General features: G+C 45.9%; 1 protein-coding gene across 1 annotated transcript in view; it reads right to left on the reverse strand.

Moving 5' to 3' along the window:
* Positions 1-14,829, reverse strand: part of NUDT3 (nudix hydrolase 3) — a 74,235-nt gene that overhangs the window by 15,669 nt on the left and 43,737 nt on the right. Inside the window, exon 2 of the mRNA XM_056132645.1 lies at positions 10,099-10,209. Within this exon, the coding sequence (XP_055988620.1) occupies positions 10,099-10,209 (111 nt within the window). The remainder of the gene's footprint in view (positions 1-10,098; positions 10,210-14,829) is intronic.

Genomic DNA, 14,829 nt, shown 5'->3' on the forward strand with positions numbered 1-14,829 from the left:
GAGTGGAAACTGACGTCAGGCCTTTTATGTCAGAGGACAGAAGGAATCCTGCAAATCACTGGCAAGGGCCCTTAGGCAAATCCATTTTGAATCTCCTATTTCTGGCAGCTGAGAACTTAGAAAGCCCTTTCCTCTCAGTTACAGTTCAGGGATAAAAGGAAGCCTTGGCACAGTCCTGGCCTCCAGTGCTGGGCCTGGCAGCAGTGTGCTGTGATAATCCCTGTGCTCAGCTTGTGCTCCTTCTCACGTGGCCTGTGGTGTAATTCAACCCGGGCCCCAGATCAAGAGGCCTCTTTTCCCCCTGGGGAGGCAAGGGCGCCTCTCTGCTCCAGAGCTGGGATAAAATGGTAAATATCAACCCCTGGGTCGCTCACATGATTGCTTGCTTGTTTGGTTTCTGGTCCACACCTCACTGTGCCCAGGGTTCAGTCCTGGTGGGACCCAGGTGACAGTATGTGGTATAGGGGACTGAACCCAGGACCACCGTGTGCAAAGGAAGTGCCTTACCTGCTGTATCGCTCCAGTCCTAATGTGTTGTTTTAACCAAATACATCTGATATTTTAACATGTTGGAAGCTTTTTCAAGTTGCCTACATTGAAAGGTCAGAATATCTCACATGAAAATTCTGTTTTCAAGCTTCTGCCTTATGTATGTATATGTGTGGATATGATTTTTTTTCTTTTTTATTGGGGGGGGAGGGAGGCAGTTGGGCTGCACTTAGTGATGCTCATATACTCAGAAATTATTCCTGACGGTGCAACCATCTTACCCCTCTGTACTATATCGCTCTGGCCGAAGTCTTGAATTTTTAAAATGTTCTTTTTGGGAGGGTGATGTGGTGGGGTGGTGACTGGGGGGGGTGTGCGTGCCATAATACCGAGTCACTGGTGGAGGGATACAGACACACTGGGGGAAGCTGTGGAGTTGAAACACTGTATCCATGAACCCCCCATCATGGTGCCTAACATAAAAATCATGTAAAAAACAAAACAAAAACGTTCTTCTTGGGCAAGGGTAATGGCTCAAAGGTCAGGCACAAGAGTGTGTTTTGCTGGTGGGTGACCTGGGTTCCATAACCTGCACTACATAAGCACCACTGGGAGTGACCACCAAATACAGAGCTGGGCAGAGCTCCTAAAACTGATGGCTGTACTCCAAAACAGAAAGAAAAAAAAAATTGGCGAAACCCAAACTCTTGTGTCCAACGAGAGAAACAAATCACCGTGGCCCTGTGTAACCTAGGTCTGCGACAGCATCAGAAGACTTTGTGCCTGCCCCTGCTGGGAGAGGGATACACGGCACAGGACTGGGTTAAGAAGAATCGAGTTGACAGAGCTGAAGAGTGAGCGCACAGGGCTGAGTATGTGCTCTGCACACAGGGGAGGCGGTGGGCTTGGGGCCCCCAAACACTGCCGGAAATCACTCCTGAGCACAGACCTGAAGCAGCTCCTAAGCACTGCTGAGTGTGGCCCTAAACCCAAACCAAACCACAACAAAGGCAAAAGAAATTGGGCGGCACCAACAACCCAAGTGTTGCTGGGCGTTGTTTCTGGGGCAGTGCTGAGACCCAGGCCCAGCAGAGTTAGTAGCAGGGCCTGAGTGTGCGGGGCTGCGTGTAAGCGCGGGCTCCAGACCAGGGTCTGTTTTGCAGGGCAGGCCTCACAGTATGCCAGGCAAGTGTTCTCCAGTTGAGGAACGCCTCTTGCCCCGCTCCAGCGCTGTAAAGCCATCTCCTTGCCTCCAAAGATACAGACTTTCAAAAGAAATTTCATTATGACATTTTTCATGTTATTTAAAAATAATATCAAGATCAAGAATGGTTACAATAAAATCTTGACAGACAGAAAAAATTAGTCAGATTAGAGATAATTACAAAGCAGCTCTGAACTGGAGGCAAACATAATCCTTGAAACTACATTAAGGCATCAAAAGGTTCAAAAACTTACTGAAATGAAGATGTAGTAGGATGACAAGCCGTGACATTTTTACTTTATTTAAGACCGAAACCTTGAGGGGTTGGAGAGAGCATATAGTAGGTAAGGCGCTTGCGTGCACACAGATGGCCTGGGTTTGACCCCCTGCATCCCAGTGGCCCCCCAAGCACTGCCAGGAGTGATCCCTGAATGCATAGCAGGAGTAACCTCTGGACATCAATCGCCAGGTGTGGCACCCCAAAAATAAATGAATAAATAAATAAATAACCAAACTCTTTAAGGCATATAGAGAACAAGTTTAATATAAAAAAATTTACAAGAGGTCATGTTTCTAGAGCAAAGCAACACATGTGAAAGCCAAAGGAAAGGCAGAAAGGTGTGATATTAGAACAGATGAAAAACAAAGTCAGGAGTCAGCAGATAGCTCGAGTGGGAGAGTTTACGCCTAGCGTGTGCAGGGCCCAAATTCCACCCTGGCACATACCCCGCCGCCCCAATCACGCTGCACTGCTGGGCTGAGAAGTGGACTTGATAAAACGAGAAAACCCAGACAAGGAAATAAGCTATCTAATGGTGAGAGCCACGCTTGGCTATGCTCAGAGATCTTACTTCTGGCTCTGTGCTCAGGGGTCACTTCTGACGAAGCCTGATGGACCATCTGTAATACAGAGCACTGATCCTGGGTCTGCTAGATGTAACAAGCAGTATTTCTCAAAAGCTTGCTGCTTTTTTGTTTGTTTTGTGGCCACATCCAGGGGTACTCAGGAGTTACTCCTGGCTGGCTCAGGGGACCATATGGGATGCCGGGGAGTGAACCTGGGTCAGCCGTCTGCATGGCAAACGCCCTCTATGTGCTATACAATTGCTCCTCTTCACTTAGGCCACATTTAGCTGTGCGTGGGGCTTACTCCTGGCAGGGTTCAAAGGACCATATGAGGTGCCCAGGTCTTCTGTGAGCAAAGCCAGCACCCTATCTACTTTTTGGTCCCCTTTTATTTTAGAACCTTAAAAAAAATGCCCAAGTCACAGGTTACATGACAAATGTGTAATAATTTAGAATGGCTCAGGGGATATGGGCCTTGCCCAGCTGTGAACCAGCAGCTAAAGAACTATTATTTGATCACATGCTCCTAATCATCACGGCTGGGTAATTTTCTCTAAAAGCCAAGAAATATGCACATCTTTGCCAACCTTCAGGAAGATTCCACTGAAGGCACGCACATAGTTTCCCCAGCGGCTGGTTTCTGATGTTCTTGTGTTTTTATAATAACCCTCTTGGCTGAGGTGAGAAAGGTAAAAAGAAATGGAAATGTAGCAGATGAATAGAGGACAAAACAGTTTCAGATCGAGCTTCTCTTTTCCCCCTGTCAGCCAACAGTTTTACCTTTCCCATTGATTTAGCAAGAAAGAATGACTTGAAAGCCACACAAAGAGGTGCTTTTCCTTTTCATTACACAGAATCACATGGTGGCTACACAAGCCTTTGCTGCCTTGGCCTAGAGATGAACTGTAACCAAGGCTCAGCTCCTGCCCTGGAAGGAAGCTTCCTTCCTGTAATCCTTTGAGAGGTCACTATAATAGGGTTCTGACTCTATGCAAATGATAAATGGAGGTCAGTTTCCAAAAGAAATGTTTTACTCTTTAAATGCAACTGTTAATGCTCTAAGTACTCTGGAATTTACCAGTGTGTGAAATTCAGCCAATGTGTTTTTTTTTCTTTTCTCTTTCCAGTTTTGGGGTCGCATCCAGCAGTGTTCTAGGGTTATTCCTTTTTTGGGGGGGCTTTTTGAATCATACCTGGCACACTCAGGAGTTACTTCTGGCTCTGCACTCTGAAATCACTCCTGGAGGTACTCGGAAGACCATATGGGATGATGTCTGGGATCAGCCTGGGTGGGTTGTGCCAAAACGCAAGGAGTATTTTGGCTCTGTGCTTGGTTCTTGTAGGACCACATGTGGTGCCTGGAACTCAGGGTTGGTGAAATGCAAGGTAAGTACTTCTGTACTATCTTTCTGGCCCTATGTGAAATTTTCTTTTTAATTTTTTTGCCATACCTGGTGGTGTTTAAGGCTTAGTCCTGGGTCTATGCTCAGGCCCATATAGGGTGCTGGGGATTGAACCCAGGTCAGGTACGTGCAAGGCAAGTGCCCTAACTGCTATATTATCACTCCAGCCCCTCTGCTTAAAATTTTTTTTCTGCTTTTTAGGTCACACCCGGCTATGCACAGGGGTTACTCCTGGCTCTGCACTCAGGAGTTACTCCTGGCGGTGCTCAGGGGAACATATGGGATGCTGGGAATCGAACTCGGGTCGGCTGCGTGCAAGGCAAACGCCCTACCCGCTTTGCTATCTCTCCAGCCCCTCTGCTGAAATTTTTTTTTTTTAAATTAGGATGTGATTTATTCTTACTTTGTTTCATGGTATCTGAGTATTTGCATTGTGAAAAAAACATTTTCTATTTGTTTTGTGGCTTTCTAAGCAGATGACATTACACTGTATACTCTTGGAGGACTTTTTTTTGTTTGCTTGTTTGGTTTTTTGGGGGGCTCACAACGGCAATGCACAGGGTTTACTCCTGGCTCTGCACTCAGGGATTACCCATGGCGGTGCTCAGGGGACCATATGGGATGCTGGGAATCGAACCTGGGTTGGCCGCATGCAAGGCAAATGCCCTACCTGCTGTGCTATTGCTCCAGCCCCTCTGCTGAAATTTTTAATACAAAATGAATAAAGCTTCAGAACAGGTTGAGTTCTGGGACGGATAATGCCATGACAAATATTTAATAGTCTCATTTTAGGGGCTGGAGAGACAGTACTTGCCTTGCATATGGCCGACCCAGGTTTGATGACCCTTGGTACCCTGTATGGTCCTGAAAGCCCTGCTAGGAGTGATCCCTGAGTGCAGAGCCAGGAATAAGCCCTGAGCACAGCTGGGTGTGATCTCAAACAAAACAAATAAATAAGTGGAATCAAATATACTGAGCTTATTATACTGAGTTTATAAATGCAATCAGAAACATTTGAAGGCCTACATGTTACTCAAAACGCTTAATGGTGACCATAAAGGGGACCTAGAATAATAATTCATTGACAGAGGCCTGTCTTGCAAGTATGAAGCTGCAAGTTCACTTCACACCACCCCACAAGCAGAGCAGAATCCCGGAACCATTGCAAAATGTGCAACCTACTACACATTGCAACCAAGGTGTGTGCAACTCCTAGTCATTGCAACAACAAAAAGAGAAGGGAAATTTTTTTTTAAAGTGGGGACCAGAGTGATAGCACAGTGGGGAGGATGTTTGCCTTGCACGCAGCCAACCTGGGTTTGATCCCCAGCATTCCATATGGTTCCCCTGAGCATCACCTGGAGTGATTTCTGAGTGCAGAGCCAGGAGTAACCCCTGAGCATCTCTGGGTGCGACCCAAAAATAATTTCAAAAACATTTTAAAGTGATTATAAAAATCTATGCTTACCAAAAGAGCAATCATATATGAAATCAAGTTTCTGAATGTGTACTTTTTTGTCAGGGGCCAGAGAGTTAGTAAAGTGGATAGGATGCTTGCTCTGCATATGGTTGACCTCAGTTCGATCCCAGCATACCAATGGTTCCATGAGTGCAGAGCCAGGAGTAACTCCTGAGTATCATTGGGTGTGACCCCAAAACAAAACAAAACAAAACACTTCACAATGGTTCCAATTCAGCCTTGGCCTTGCCATAAAATCACCATATCCATGACAGAAAGGTCAGTGCAGAACTGGGCTGGAACCCTCATGTTGATAATAGGGCTTCCCCCTCCCCCAAAATAAATTTTGGGGTTGAACTCTGCTCTTTTAGTCAACTTATCTATGAAAAGAAAAAAAGTTGTGACATTTTAATTTTGGCTTTATTGACTTTCGGTAAATCTGTGTCCACTTTTTGTGGATTCCGAGGAGGACGGTCCACAGGTGCAGTGCTTGGGGGATACTCCCAGTTCTGTGCAAGATGGTCACTCCCAGCAGTGTATGAGGACCACGAGGTGCAGGGGACTGAACCCAAGATCTCCTGTAGGTCAGGCACACACCTCATCCCTTTAAGCTATCAACCCCTTCCATTTTTTTTAGGGGGAGTCACACCTGGCGGTGCTCAGGTTTTACTCCGGACTCTGCACTTAGGGATGACTCCTGGCAGGCTCAGGAGAACATATGAGGTGCCGAGGACTGAACCTGTGTCAGCCATATGCAAGGCAGGCACCCTTCCCACTGGCCTGTCGCTCTGCTCCCTGCCTTAACATTTCTGTATTCTTCCTGCTGCACCTTTCTCACCCTCAATCAAGAGCACTTTGCTCCAACTGAGCTCGGCTCTCCTACTCGCTGAACAAAGAGTACGTCATCTCCAGGAAAGAGATGGCCAAGCAGGTGCCCTGCATCCCTTCCTGATCCTTCGCCAAATTTCTGCTTCTCTCATCTAGTTTTCTGTATCTTAGGAGCACTTGTATTACCCAGGGACAATTCAACCACAATATGCAAAAACAACTAATATCAACTTTCCAGAGACCAACATGGAACTCAAAATGCTCTACAATGGCACATTTGGCATATACCAGCCCAACGCCCGACATCACCACCAAAACAAACTACAAGTCTTCACACAAAAAGTCTGAATGAACTTCTTCCTCTCTCTCTCTTTATTCTATTTCTGGCCTCCCAAAAATCTGTCTGAATCCATAAGTACTATGAGAACTCTGCTGGTCACCACTTTGTATTAGGTACCTTAAAACTGACAAAAGTCAACTGGATTTAAATTAAACATATGCAACTCAGTCAGGCCCATCAATTGGTCTGACCATACTCACTGCACATTCAAACCTTTGGGATCCTCCAGAAAAAAGCAGACAAGATTCTGGTGCTGAGATATCAGAAAACAGATACTGGTCTCTGCTCTAGGTTGCTGAAAGGTTTCAGTACTCCTGAAACCCTTCCAACCCCTGGAAGCGAACGATTTTCATGGTTTGCGCTAATATTTGGTCTTTTGACCTAGTCCCTGACATTCCTGCAAGTTCCTATGTGACAGCACTATGTTTAATGAGGAGAATCTTGGTGGGTCCCTGGATGGCTTCAGAATGGGAAGGGGTGTGTGGGACTGAAGAGATGGTTCAACTGGTTGAGTGCATTTTTGTTTGGTTTTGGGCCACATCTGGTGATGATTAGGGGTAACTCCTGGCTGTGCATTCAGGAATTACTCCTCGTGGTACCTGGAGGGCCATACAGGGTATCAGTAATGTACCTGGGTTGGCCGTGTGCAAGACATGCGCTCTACCCACTGTACTATCTCTCTAGGCCCTGTGTATATGTAAAATGTATACAAATGTATACGGGATCTCTGGCTTTTACCCCCCTCTACTCTATGGTCCCTGGAGCACAGAACCAGGAGCAATCCCTGTGACTACTGGGCATGGTCTAAACCCCCACCCTCTAAAGTGAAAAATAAAACAAAAGAATGGGAGTTGGCCAATAGAAAGACCAAGTCATGATGAGGAACTCGGAATTTCAGTCCTTCCTTCCATTTAGGAAGAGCTGAGTATAAGGCTGAACATCATTAATTTGTGGTCAATCCAAAAGTGCCCATAAAAATCCCATTAGCCTAGGATATAAGGACCAGCAAGTACCACTTTAGGAGGGTAATGGGTACACCTCAACTTCATAGGAACAGAACCTCCTGCGCTCAGGGTCTTCCCAGAATTTAATTGTCTTCATCGAGTTATTTACCAAAATTCTTTTTCGTATTTTAAAATAAACTGGCAAACATAATGGGTTCTGTGAGTTCCTTGAGCTGCTCTAGCACATCAAACCCGAGGTAAGGTACTGTCTCTGGCATCTCCAGTCTATAAAAAGTTGGTGAAAAGCACAAGAGATAACCTGGGCTTGCAACTGGTACCTCAAGCAGTGGGGGACAGTCCTGTGGGATTGACACTACTGTCAGGAAGATAATATTAAAGCATTTAAGTCAGGGCTGGGTGACAGTACAGCAGGCAGGGTGCTTGCTTTGCATATGGCTGACCGGGTTTAATCCCTGACACCTCTAAGGTTCCCTGAACACCACCAGGAGTGATCAGAGTGCAGAGACAAGAGTAAGCCCTGAGCACACACAGTTGGTGACCTGATCATTGAGAACAGAAAAATCTTCCTCTACACTGGGTGTCCAGAATCATCAGAAGTAAAAATCTGAGTTATTCCCTTCCATGTGCCCTTAAATGTGCCCCGTGAAACTGGCCTGAACCTCATGCACTCCTCATTGTGCCTGGTTCGGTAAGAGTGGAACAATTTTTACGACTGTGAGAATGTCTTCTCAGGGCTTCAGGGACAGCTCCAAGGGCTGAGTGCCTGTCTGGCAAGCTGAAGGTCTGGGTTTGATCCCCAGCACTGCATGGTCCCCCAAACACCATCAGGATCCCCAAGCATGGAGCCAGAAGTAGTCCCACCCCACCCCCAGTACTGCTGGCCTCCCACCAAACCAAAGCAAACCCAAACAAACACAAAATGCCTTTCACATTCTCTCTGTCAATATTTATCACTTTCTATCCTCTGATAATCTCCATTTGGGGTATTTCTGCAGGATTTTTCCTGTTCATCCATTATTCTGTCACACAGGACTGTACTAGTTATTTTCTGTGCACCTCACTGTATACTAGGGAGAGAGAGAGGCTATATACTAGGGAGAGAAAGGGAGAATTTAAAATAGGCAGCAAGGGGCCAGAGCATCAATACAACAGGTAGAATGTATGCCTTGCACATGGCTGACCCAGGTTGGACCAGCAGCACCCATATGGTCCCCAGAGCATCGTCTGGAGTGATCCCTGAGTGCAGAGCCAAAAAGCCCTGAGCACCATTGGATGTGACCCCCAAACAACAACACACAACAAAGGAAACAATCTTTGTCCTCAGAGATTGTAATTTCATGGATAGCAGAGAAATAAATCAATTTAAAGTATGCAGAGTTCATAGCACGGAAAAGAATTCCTTTAGAACTCCAAGGGGTGAGGAAGAATTCCAAAGATAAGATCAGTCTAAAATATTTTCAGTAAATATCCAAAAGAAATAAAGGTTAAGACTTGTCCCAAGTGCTATTTTATGTGTTTTGGAATCAGTCCTTTGTTTCTGGCTGGCCCAGCAGTGCTTAGGTACTTCAGGCTCACTGTTTGGGGGCTGCATCGTAGCAGTGCTTGGGGGATCATGTTGGTCCTGGAGACTGAACCTGGGCCTCCGGCATGTAAAGCATGTACTCTGGCCCACTAACTTATCTCAGTTTTAATTGCCTTAAAGCATTCTCTACGTGGGCAGGATACATACATGGGGATGATAACACAAACCCACCCCAGAGTTATACTCCTAAGGGAGGAGATGTAAGCAGCCCAGAGCATGCTGTCACAAGAGGTTACTGAGATCATCAGTTCCTCCCCCGGTTTTGAATTACAATCTCTTTCTCAGTTTACCAACCAAACTGAAAACTCTAAAGGAAGGGGATTAAGGTAGCAAGACTCTTTCTTAATTCTCCCCTCCCCCAAGTCTGTCTTTCTTTTTCTTTTTTTTTTTTGCTCTTTGTGTCACACCTGGCGATGCACAGAGGTTACTCCTGGCTCAGGCACTCAGGAATTACCCCTGGCAGTGCTCAGGGGACCATATGGGATGCTGGGAATCGAACCCAGGTCGGCCACGTGCAAGGCAAACGCCCTACCTGCTGTGCTATCACTCCAGCCCCTACCCAAGACTCTTTCTTATTGGGCATCTATAAACTACATTACACACGATGAGTACACTCAAAACATTGTATGTGGAGCATCATTTGATTACACAAAAAAGAAGATACTATTCTCTCTTCAAGTTGCACCATGAAGAGTTTGGAGCTAAGAGAATGTACTTTAGCCACTGATGCATGGCGAGGAGGCAGGACAGGCGGGTGCAGACTCTGTGCAGTGAGATCCAGCACCAGCAGGGGGGCCTCCCCCAGCAGAATGCTCCATACACACGGCATGCCAAGCCCCATCACCCCTTCCTCACAAAGGCAAAGTGTAAGTGCCATCTTCTGAGAGAATGTCCATTCAGTCCACGGCGATCAGTTCAGGAGCTGCAGAGGCGACGCGGGGCCTGGCGCTCCAACTGGGCCAGCCCTTTCTGGTCAGCTTACCTCCTCACAGACTTCGCGGACTGCCGCCACGCTCGGCTCCTCCTCAGGCTCCATGCCTCCTCCAGGGACAATCCATCGGTCTGGATGGCGGCTACTGCTCACGAGCAGGACCTGAGTCACAGAGGATGGGGATATGGTTATATGGGCAGCTACGGACTCAGAGACACATGCGTACAAATTCAGAGTTTAAACGCTGGAGTCCATGGACTTAGTAGCCGTTCACTGTTCACACCTCTCCAAAATCACTTCCCGCATGGTCACCTATGTTTCTGGTTGGAAAGTAGTCAAAGCAAGAAGGGCACCTGGACTTGGGGCACTTTGGTTGGGCAGATGGGGGATGGGAGGTGGGAAGGATACACTGGCAAAGTACTTCGGGGAATAATAAAATTTAAGAAGAGATTTCCTAGCCCTGAAGCAGCACGAGGCGCAAGGCCCACATCCCTTTGAAATACAAATCCTGAGCTCTTTGAAGAGGAGAAACCCAGCTGTAGAAACCGAAGGCCCTACTCGGGGAAGGGTGGACCCTTGCATCGACAGTGCAAGGGATGAGATTCTGATAAGACCATCAACAGTGCAAGGCTTTCCTGTGACAAAGCCCAGATTAATTTTTATGCATGCTAGCTCCAGAAAAGAACCACCTGGAAGAATTGTATAAAAGCTCCTCCCAAAAGCTGCTCAGGGCTAGCTCTTCAAGCCCGTGTTCTCCCTGAACGAACGTTCTCTCTTGCTGGTCTCGAGGTTTCTTTGCTGCCTGTGTTTTCCCTTGCACACATTTCCCCTCTCTGTCTTCTCTCACATCTTCCTAAGCAAGGTCTGTTCAATAAAAACTACTCTGCTTCACTGTTTTGCCTCCTCCTGAAATTCTTTTCTGTGAAGGAAAAGAGACAGACCCTTTCCCTTTCTGATAGGTTTGCCGGATGCTTATCTACAGTCTCTGATGAATAGACTCAAAAGGGACTAAAGGTATACCAAAAGGAAACCCGCAAATCTATACAGTCACCTTTATAGGTAGTTCATAAACTGAGGAAATGCCATATTACAAGAATTAGAAATATATATACATATATATTTAAGTTTCATTCTATTCCCCCCTATTTTGGCCCACATCTGGTGATGCTGAGGGCTTACTCCTGGTTCCTTGTTCAGGTATCACTTCTGGCAGGACTCAGGTGACCAGATGTGGTGATGGGGATGGAACCTGGGTTGTTCACAGGCAGAGCAAGAGCCCGACTGCACTGCCACTGTACTACTGCACTGGCCTCCTGCTTTGTCTAATACAATGAAGAACTGTAGCTCTGTTCTCCCGTTGTTCATCAATTTGCTTGAGCGGGCACCAGTAACGTCTCCATTGTGAGACTTGTTACTGTTTTAGGCATATCGAATACATGATATGTATTCGAGCTTGCCAGGAGCTTGCCAGGCTCTGCCGTGTGGGCAGGATACGCTCGGTAACTTGCCGGGCTCTCTCAGAGGGATGAAGGAATCGAACCCGGGTCAGCCGCGAGCAAGGCAAACACCCTACCTGCTGTGCTATAGCTCCAGCCTACAATGAAGAACATTTAACACAATATGGAATTCGGTTTTGTTGCTGTGCTATAAAATCGAGAGAAATTACAATCTTCACTAGGATCCTATCTCACAACATACACATTACATACACATTAATTAAATAAAAATGAACCAAAATCCTAATTTTTTTTTCTTTTTGGGTCACATCCGGTGATGCACAGATGTTACGCCTGGCTCTGCACTCAGGGGTTACTCCTGGGTGTTCAGGGGATCATCGGGGGTGCTGGGAATCGAACCCGGGTTGGCCACGTGCAAGGCAAACGCCCTACCCGCTGTGCTATCGCTCCAGCCCCCAAAATCCTAAATGTTTTTAAATGTTAAAGATCTAAAGCTAAACAAAGTAAATTTCTAGGATTTTGGATTTTTCAAGATAATGCCAAATTGCCACCTGAAACAAATATAATCAAAATAAAAAGTAGATCAAATAGTCTCAGTCAAAATGGATAACTTCTGGGCTGAAACTATATTTGCAGCACCACATATGTTGCCCCAACCACTGCCAAGAACAACCCATAAGCACAGAGCCAGGAGTAAGCCCTGGCTCACTGTTGGGTGCAAAACCAAACAACAATCATCAGGAAGAGAGAGACAGAGACAGAGACAAAGACAGAGAGAATAACTTCTGCACATTAAAGAATACAAGTAAGACTGCAAAGGCAACCCACACAATGGGAGAAAACATTTACAAATAACCTATCTGATAAGGGTTCAATATTTAAAATATATAAAACTTATTTCCAGTCAATACAAACTAAGATTTTTTATAAAGGCAAACTGTTAGGGGACATTTTACCTCAATAAAAATAAGTTGGAAAGAAGAGATGTAGACATTTATAAACCAATAAAGTGGGATAAAAAGACTAAAATCTTCAATACAAAGGGCGGAATAACATAAAAACTCACAACCACATTCCCATCAGGCTTTCTGCTTGTTTGTTTTTGTTTTCTGGGCCACACGCAGCAGTGCTGAGGACTTAACTCCTGGTGGGGCTCAGAGGACCTATGAAGAGGACCTATGGAATGACTGTACCTGGGTCAGCTGCGTGCAAGGCAAGCGCCCTAACCACTTCGCTGTACTATTGCTCCAGCCCTTCTCTACAGTTTTATCTGTCTACTGGAAAGGTAATCCAGCATAAAAACTAGAATTTGTAAAATGTTCTGATACTCTCTGCTTTCCTTGACATTTCTTATCCTAACTTGGGGGTCTAACAGGTCCACGGGTCTATATATAAATCCATAAGTATATATACCACAATGAACTTACTCTATTAACAACAAAAATACAAACAGCATTTCTCCAAACAAATAATCCATCAGCACACAAAAATGTCCATTATTATCAGTCATCAGGGACGTGCAAAATGAAACCAAAATGAGCTACCACTTGACACCCCTAGAATGGCAATTATTTAAAAACAAGAACTGGCAAGGACTGCAGAAAAACACCTTCACACAGCATCAATAGGAATGTAACATACTTCACGCACTGCAAAAAACAATTGGTGACTTATCAGAAAGAGCCAGAGAGCTAGCACCAGGGTTCAGGCACAAGTTTTGCATTTTGTTGACCCTGGTTTGATACCCAGTACTCTAATATAGTCCTCTGAGCATTGCCAGGAGTGATCCTTGAGCACAAAGCCGGGAGTAAACTCTGGGTGTTGCTAGGTGTTGTCTACCCACTTCCACTAAATTAGACATAAAATTACCAGATGAGCTAGCAATTCTCCCAGAACAAAACAGAGCTTCCCCAACAGAAACCTGTAGCAACACTATTAACAGTAGCCAAAATGTGGAAGCCAGCTAAAAGTTCTTCAATAGATGAAAGGAGAAACAAAATACGTCTATGAATTATTATTCATCCATAAAACAGAAAGAAGTACTGATACATACTCCACTGCAGATGGATCCTGAGAACACTCTGAGTGAGAGGTGGAAATATGGTACATCAGGTAGGGTATTTGCCGTTTATGTAGCCAACCAGGGTGTGATTCCTGGCAACCCATATGGCCCTGAGTCTTCCAGGAGTGATACCTGAGCACAGAGCCAGGAATAAGCCCAGAGCACTGCTGAGTGTGGCCTAATGATGAACAAACAACCGGATAAGTGAAACTTAGACTCAAATGTCACAGAGGATATGTAGGGGTCTCTACTTAGGTCACTGAATTTTATAAATGATGTAAAAAGTATAAGTATTTGGCAGGTCAACTGTCTTGAGTGTGTTATGCCCAAATCCCCGCCTCTGCCCCCATAATTTGAATTGGTTTTTTTTTCACCCACGCTATTGCTTCATATTCCTAGGTGCTGCTGGGAGCTGCTAAGCAGCTTACCTCAGAACCACAAAGGTAAACACGTCACTGCCAGCTCTGGGGACACTGCTTCTACATTCTATCAGGTTTAAAAAATATTTGTCAAAGTGTTTGACACTAGGTATAAAAATAGACAGTTTAGATAATTCTGCCCAACTGTAGGCTAATCTAAGTGTTCTGCTTGGGTAGTGTAGGCTTAGCTGTGACACGTCTGTTTATTGGGAAGCAACTCCATCCTGAACAAAAGCTGAGCTTCGTATGCAGAACAGTACGCAGGATGTAGAACAGGGGAATCCAGAGACCAGAAGCAGAGACTCACAAATAAATCTCTCAGATGAGAGTAACACAGAGTGCCATGCTGCAGAGATGCCTCCGGACCCTGTGCCAGGTTGTCTCATCTAGGGCAACCCAGAGAGGGAGAGGGGCGGGTGAGTTCCCCTGCCCGCCCCAACAGAGCTCTGGCAGCTGGAAACCTCCAGAACTCAACTGCTGCCATGCTCACGGCCGATCTCCACAGACTCGAATGAGCCTCATCCATAAGCGAATCTGATGAAAAACCCATGCATGCAGGACGTGTGACTGAAATCTCCAGGCTTGTAAGGAATCGGGAATGGGCAACCTTCCCTCCATATGTCTATGCTTCCGGTAGCCAGCCAATCACGCCCAGGAACTGCCTCTGGCGCCAGATAAGCTCCTTAATGGCCACGATCCAGAGACTCACAGATAAATCTCTCAGAAGAGAGCAACACAGAGACAGGGAGCAGACTGGGGGACTGCCAGGAATGCTCAGTGAGTTGGGGCTTAACTGAACAGGCTTTTATTTTGGAGTCATGATGCTGCTCCGAAACTAGAAAGT

The sequence above is a fragment of the Sorex fumeus genome, unplaced genomic scaffold, assembly GCF_029834395.1.
Source record: "Sorex fumeus unplaced genomic scaffold, SorFum_2.1 ptg000094l, whole genome shotgun sequence".
In the NCBI taxonomy this organism is placed as follows: Eukaryota; Metazoa; Chordata; class Mammalia; order Eulipotyphla; family Soricidae; genus Sorex; species Sorex fumeus.